The 6263-nt window shown below is 70.5% G+C and overlaps 3 protein-coding genes across 3 annotated transcripts; 1 reads left to right on the top strand and 2 right to left on the bottom strand.

The window, feature by feature from the left end:
* Nucleotides 1-843: 843 nt before the first annotated feature.
* LOC114073391 (apolipoprotein A-II-like) lies at nt 844-2225 on the bottom strand. The gene is made up of 3 exons (XM_027911150.1): nt 2092-2225; nt 1608-1821; nt 844-1103 (listed from the first exon to the last, which is right to left on the bottom strand). Exons 2-3 carry the CDS (start codon nt 1817-1819, stop codon nt 986-988), a joined length of 330 nt encoding a protein of 109 aa, XP_027766951.1. The 5' UTR covers nt 1820-1821; nt 2092-2225; the 3' UTR covers nt 844-985.
* Nucleotides 2226-2895: 670 nt separating this feature from the next.
* TOMM40L (translocase of outer mitochondrial membrane 40 like) lies at nt 2896-5227 on the top strand. The gene is made up of 9 exons (XM_027911149.1): nt 2896-3146; nt 3404-3471; nt 3568-3660; nt 4023-4124; nt 4211-4316; nt 4415-4537; nt 4627-4703; nt 4784-4886; nt 4982-5227. Exons 1-9 carry the CDS (start codon nt 3059-3061, stop codon nt 5119-5121), a joined length of 900 nt encoding a protein of 299 aa, XP_027766950.1. The 5' UTR covers nt 2896-3058; the 3' UTR covers nt 5122-5227.
* Nucleotides 5228-5331: 104 nt separating this feature from the next.
* On the bottom strand, nt 5332-6259 carry NR1I3 (nuclear receptor subfamily 1 group I member 3; the record flags this gene model as incomplete). Its single annotated transcript, XM_027911148.1, has 4 exons — nt 5332-5605; nt 5695-5794; nt 5881-5997; nt 6094-6259. Coding segments are annotated over 4 exons (513 nt in total), but the record flags the coding sequence as incomplete, so codon positions are not given.
* Nucleotides 6260-6263: the final 4 nt, after the last annotated feature.

The following is a 6263-nucleotide window of genomic DNA, read 5'->3' as shown; positions in this document are numbered from 1 at the left end:
CACAGGGTGCGGTACAGGGGGGTTGTGCTGCGGGGGACACTGGGGGGGAGCACCGCGAGTGATCGGGACCGGGAACCGGGGGGAGGGGACACCAGATTGGGGGCAGGTGGCGGACACGGGGGGAGAAGTGGGGAGGGACGCGCGGCCGACCTGTATGAGCGCCCGGTACTCCTCGCGCAGCCGCTCGGCCCATCCCTCGCGGTCCCGCGGCCCCGCCGGCGCCTTGAGCAGCGGCAGCTCCGCCACCGCCCGCCTCGCCGCCGCCTCCGCCGCCGCCATGGCCGGGCCGCGCCGCCATGGCGCCCCGCCCCGCCGGAAGTGACGTGAACCGCCATCTTGGCTAAGGGCACGCATGGCCGCCGCCATGTTTGGTACTGGCGGGGTTGTGGAGGTTCTGCTGGCCTTGTGCCCCCCCCTCCCCTCACAACAGCGTCTCCACCCCTACAGAAACCCCCCTTACAGAATCAGGGATCCCCCTGCAGCCCAAGGAGCCTCTCCCGAGTGCCAGGCGCCGCGGGTGGGCAGATGCTGCCATGTTGGCTGAGGGCACGTTCGTGACGTGGCGCCGCCGCCGCCATGTTTAGTGCTGGCACGGAGGAGTTTGAGGGGGCTCAGGTGGGGTCGTGCCCCCTCTCCCCAAAAATACCCTCCCGGAGGGGGGTCCCACCGCCCCAAGGACATCCCCCCCCATCACCAGAGACCCCCCCCAGTCCCACTGACAGCCCCTCCCAGCAGCAGGGACCCCCCACCCCAGAACCAGGGACCCCCTGGTTTTATTGGGGGTCCAATCCCACCACAACAGGCTCAGGGTTTTATTGGGGGGTCCAATCCCACCCCAACAGACTCAGGGTTTTATTGGGGGTCCGTTGCCCGAAGGGCTCAGGGATGTTTTTGAGGGGACCATTTATGAGCTCAGGGTTTTGTTGGGGGTCCCACAGCAGGCTCAGGGATGTCCCTGGGGGTCCGTCCCTGGTGGTCTCAGCCCTCAGGGCTGCCCCTCGCTCTTGCCCAGGTCCAGCAGGGACGAGAAGAGCCCCAGGACGTTGCTCTTCAGCTCCTGTGCCAACGGTGCCAGCTGCTTGTTGGCCCTGTCCAGGTACTGCCTGCGGGACAGGAGGCTGTGAGCAGGGCTAGGAGGGTCCTGAGCCCCCCAACTCCCCCAGGGAAGGGGAGTCTGGGGGCTGGGAAGGGCAGGAATGGGGATCCAGGGGGTCCCAGGGTCCAGGAGAGGGGGTTTAGGGGGATCCAATGCCCAGAAATGGGGGGGCAGGGGGGGTCCTGATGCCCAGGGCAGTGTGATCAGGGCGGTCCTGGGGGTGGATATTTGAGATGGGGCCCTGGGGATGGGGATGGATATTTGGGGGTGAATATTTGGGATGGGGCCCTGGGGATGGATATTTGGGATGGGGTCCTGGGGGTGGATATTTGGGATGGGGCCCTGGGGGTGGATGTTTGGGATGGGGTCCTGGGGGTGGATATTTGGGATGGGGCCCTGGGGGTGGATATTTGGGATGGGGTCCTGGGGGTCGATATTTGGGATGGGGTCCTGGGGGTGGATGTTTGGGATGGGGCCCTGGGGGTGGATATTTGGGATGGACCCCCCGTACTCGGCCTGGCTGCGCAGCTGCTCCGCCTGCAGCTTCTGGGGCAGCTCCTGGGTGAAGAAGTCGCTCAGGGTCTGGAAGTGGCGGCTGAAGAAGTCGGGGGTGGCCTCGGGGGTGGCCTCCTCGGGGGTCTCGGGGGCGTCCCGGCGCACCAGGCAGGCCCCGAGGTGGGCACAGAGCAGGAGCAGGGCGGCGGCGACCAGGGGGGCTCTCATGGCTGGGGAGGGGGGGACGGGGCTGGGACGTGGTGGGGGAGGAGCCCCCAAACCCCCCCGGCCTGGCCCACCCCGGCCTGGCCCCACGGGAGGTTTCAGCTCCCCCATCCCACCCCATTCCTGACCCACACCCCCCCCCATCTCCAGCCCCATTTTCTGCTGGAAACTCCCCTCCAGTCCCGATCCCACCCCCATATCACCCCACCCCACCTCCATATCACCCCACTCCTAACCCCACACCCCCCTGCCGTCCCCCCCCCAGCCCCTCTCACCTGTTCAGGTGCGGGTTCAGTCCGGGGGTCGCCCCTGGGCCCCGTTTTTATCCCCCCGCAGCCCCCGCCCCCCCGGGCTGGGCAAACACTGCGGGGCCGAGGGGGCACTGCGGGGGGGCCCCTTGTCCCCTGTCCCCCCCCTCCCCGAGGCTGTCCCCGTGTCCCCAAGGGCAGGGCGGGGCGGGGGAGGGACGCGGTGGCCCCGCGGGTTTGGGCTGGGGGGCGAAGGTCGGCGCCCACCGTGTCAGTGACCCTCGATCCCCCCGTGGGGGGACAGCGGGGACACCCACGCTGGGGACAAAGGGCGGGTGGTGGCACCGGCGACAAGAGGGCGGAGTCCCCCCCCGGGCACCGAGGGGCCCTGCCGGGACGGGGGTGGGGGGGAAAAGGGGACAGGGATGGGGACAAGGGACAGGGACACGGGGAAGGTCCTGCGTGGGGCTGGTGGCGGAGGGGATGCGGGGAGGGGACGTGGCGGAACACGGCCAGGAGCGGACGGGGAGGTGGGGAGGGGACAGGGGGACACGAGGGGAGCAGGGATGCGGGGGTGACATGGGACAGGAGTGGGTTTTGGGACAGCAGTGGGTTTTGGGACAGGGGGTGGGTTCAGATAGGCAGGGGGAGGAGAGGGGGGGACACGGAATGCGTGGAGGGGACGCGGGGGGGACACAGCGGGAGCAGCACACGCGGTGGGAGCGGGGACAGGCAGGAATTGGGGACACTCGTGACACGCCGGGGGGAGTGGGGGGGGGGCTAGGCCGGAACGCGGAAGCTCCGGAACATCTCCACGCACGGCCGCGCGTCCCGCGGGGGGTCCCATTCCACGGGTGCGCCGTTCCCCCCGCTCTGCCAATGGCGGGGCCCGCTCTGCCCGAGCCCAAGATGGCGCCGGTGCCCCCCTGAAGCCGCTCCGGGCGGCGCCGCCCGCGGCCGCCATGGCGGCGGGCGGGGGGGGCCCGTAGGGGCCATGGGCAACGCGGAGGGTCGGGCCCCGCGGCGGGGGGAGCCCCGCGGCACCCCCGGCAGCTTCGATGAGCTCCACAGACTCTGCAAAGGTGCGCCCCGAGCCAACGGGGAGGGGGCGCGGGGGAGGGGGGCACCGGGACTGGGGGGGCACCGGGGAGGAGGGACACCGGGGGGGTGGCAGCTGTGACCCGCGGGGGGCTGCGGTGTCCCCAGGGGGGGCTCGGGGTGTCCCCGGGAGGTGACAGCTGTGTCCGGGTGGGGTGCTGTGGGTGCCCCGGGGGGTGACAGCCCTGCCCCGGGGGGTGACAGCCGTGTCCCCAGGGAGGTGACAGCCCTGTCCCCCCAGAGGTGTTCCCGCCGCAGATGGAGGGGGTGAAGCTGATCGTCACCAAGACCCTGAGCAGCCACTTCCAGGTCAGAGGAAGGGGGGGGACACAGGGACTGTGGAGGGGGGGGCTGTGACACCCCCCCTCCCCCGGGCTGTCCCCTGACACCCTCCTGTCCCCACAGGTGACACACACGGTGCACATGAGCACCCTGGGCCCCTCCGGGTACCGCTTCAATGCCACCTTCGTGGGGGACCGGCAGCTCAGCCCCACCGAGGTGACAGCGTGGGTGGCACCGGGGGGGCAGGGGGGGGTCCTGGGGTCCTTGGTGGCTTGGGGTGGCCCCAGGTGACCCCGGGGTGGTTGGTGACCCCCATAACCTGGGTGACCCTGGGGGTCTTGGGTGACAGGTGGGCTCAGGGTGGCTTTGGGGTCATCGGTGGCTTTGGGGTCATTGGTGGCTTTGGGGTCATTGGTGGCCTCAGAGTGGCGAGTGACCCCAGGACCCGCCTGGTCTTTGGTTTGGGTGACAAAGAGGTGCCACCAGCCCAGATGGGGATGTTCCCTCCCAGCCAGGCCCTAAGGGGGGGGGGGATGTCCCCGTCCCCCCTGACCCCCCCCACCCCGTGGTGTCCCCAGGTGTTCCCCACCCTGGTGGGGGACATGGACAGCGCCGGCAGCCTCAACGCGCAGGCCCTTCATCTGCTGGGGGAGCGGCTGCGCCTCAAAGCCGTGTTCCAGGTGAGCCTGGGGGTCACTCCCCACCTGGGGGGGGGGGGTCTCCAGCAGCCCCTCTCCACGCTGTGTCCCCCCCCTTTCCCATGCAGACCCACCAGGCCAAGTTTGTGACGTGGCAGTTCGACGGCGAGTACCGCGGCGACGACTGCACGGCCACGCTCACGCTGGGCAACCCCGACGTGCTGGGCGGCTCCGGTGAGCTCTGGGGGGGCTCCCCCTGCCCCTTCCCCGGCACCCCGAGGGCCCCCCCCCCGCCCCGCTGAGCCCGGGCTGTCCCCGTGCTGTCCCCGCAGTGATCGTGGTGGCCCATTTCCTGCAGAGCGTCACGGCCCGCCTGGTGCTGGGCGGGGAGCTCGTGTACCACCGGCGCCCCGGCGAGGAGGGGGCCATCCTCACGCTGGCGGGCAAGTACACGGGTAAGGGGGCACCCCGGGGGTGGGGAGGGCACCCCCTGTCCCTTCTGTGTGTCCCCCACCCCACCACGTGCCATGTGTTTCTGTTGCAGCCCCCAAGTGGGTGACGACGCTGAACGTGGGCTACGGGGGGGCCCACGCCAGCTACTACCACCGGGCCAACGAGCAGGTGGGTGGCCCCCCACCACCCTCCCCAGGGTGTCCCCATGCCCCTCCTGACCCCGCTGACCCCCCCCCCAAAAAAAAAAGGTGCAGGTGGGGGTGGAGCTGGAGGCCAACACGAGGCTGCAGGAGACAACCTTCGCCTTCGGGTACCAGCTCAACCTGCCCCGCGCCAACGTCGTCTTCAGAGGTGGGCAAAGCCCCCCCCACCCCAGCCCCAGGCTGTGCCCCTCACCCTGTGCCCCCTCACCTGGTCCTCCCCCTCCTCACCCCCAACCCCTGCAGGGCTCCTGGACAGCAATTGGAGCGTGGGGGGGGTGCTGGAGAAGAAGTTGCCCCCCCTGCCCGTCACCCTGGCCCTGGGCGCCTTCCTGAACCACTGGAGGAACCGATTCCACTGCGGCTTCAGCGTCACCGTGGGCTGAGGCCACGGGGGGCACGGGGGGCACGGGGGGCACGGGGCACTGTCCTGCTCAGGGAGGCTCCAGGCCTGGCCCCGGGGGGGCTGCAGGGACACCCCGGCCTGGGGACGCCGTGTGACAGCGCTGGGGGGGCGCGGTGGCTGCTGGGGGGCCCCGCTGTCCCCGCTGCCACCGCGGGCTGAGGGTCCCCAAGGCAGGGGGGGTTCATCCCCCCGTGCCAGCCCGCCTGTGCCTCAGTGTCCCCCCCCCCTGCAGCGACACACACGGGCTGGCTCCGGGGTCTGGATAAATAAAGGAGCTTTACTCTGTCCCCCGTGGTGGCCCTTGGGGACCTCGGGGCGGGGGGGTGGGGGAGTGTCAGCTGATGATCTCGGAGAGCAGGGGGGTCATGGCCGACAGGTCCTGGATGTGCAGGATCTGCCTCGTGTTCTCCACCTTCAGCGTCTGCAGCTCCGTCAGCAGCAGCAGCAGCTTCGCATACAGGAACCTGAGCAGGGCGGGGGGGACACATCACAAACCTGCTGGCTTGTCCCCCCCACCTCAGGGGACGCTGCCCCCCCCTCCCCGCGCCCCCACCTGCCCTCGGGGTGCCGGTGGTCGATGTAGCTCTTGAGGGTCAGGGCCACCTTCTCCTGGAACTGGTCGATGCGGTCGCGCTCGGCGATGTCGGCGTGGTCTGTGGGGGGTCAGGGGGAGTCAGACCCCCGGGGGGGTGGGGACACCCAGCTGTCCCCTGTGCCCCCCCCCCAGAGCGGTGCCCACCTGGGGAGAAGAGCAGCATGGCCTGCAGCAGGGCGTACTCGGCCTCGTGCAGGCGCAGCCGCCTCAGGCTCTCGTGGAACTTGAGCAGCGGCTCCAGATAGACCTGCTGGAACCCAGCTGGGTGTGGGGGCACACGGGGGGTGACATAGTGACCCCGGGGGGGGAAGGGGGGCACAGGGATGTCCCCAAATCCCCCCCCCCGGGGGTCCCTACCCAGGGCGCCGTCGCGGATGGTGTAGCAGTGCTGGCCGCACTCCCACGCCTTGGTGGTGGCGTTGAAGACGGTGTTGAAGCGGATCTGGCAGATCCCCAGCGTGGCCCCCTTCAGCAGCGAGATTTGGGCCTCGATGGGCAGACTCCTGGGTGGGTGGGTGGGGGGCACG

This window comes from Empidonax traillii, unplaced genomic scaffold (genome assembly GCF_003031625.1).
Source record: "Empidonax traillii isolate 1590-97213 ecotype Southwest subspecies unplaced genomic scaffold, ASM303162v1 scaffold6288:size6263, whole genome shotgun sequence".
Taxonomy (NCBI): domain Eukaryota; kingdom Metazoa; phylum Chordata; class Aves; order Passeriformes; family Tyrannidae; genus Empidonax; species Empidonax traillii.
Note: the sequence above shows the minus strand (reverse complement) of the source record. Positions and strands in the feature narration are given on the sequence as shown.

Bases quoted from the DNA above. Each gene is read 5' to 3' on its own strand.
- LOC114073391 (XM_027911150.1), bottom strand. From the start codon at position 1,819: ATGAGAGCCCCCCTGGTCGCCGCCGCCCTGCTCCTGCTCTGTGCCCAC. The intron at 1,104-1,607 runs GTACGGGGGGTC...CCTGTCCCGCAG, and splicing joins CAGCTGCGCAGCCAGGCCGA to GCAGTACCTGGACAGGGCCA.
- TOMM40L (XM_027911149.1), top strand. From the start codon at position 3,059: ATGGGCAACGCGGAGGGTCGGGCCCCGCGGCGGGGGGAGCCCCGCGGC. The intron at 3,147-3,403 runs GTGCGCCCCGAG...CTGTCCCCCCAG, and splicing joins GCTCCACAGACTCTGCAAAG to AGGTGTTCCCGCCGCAGATG. The intron at 4,538-4,626 runs GTAAGGGGGCAC...TTTCTGTTGCAG, and splicing joins GCTGGCGGGCAAGTACACGG to CCCCCAAGTGGGTGACGACG.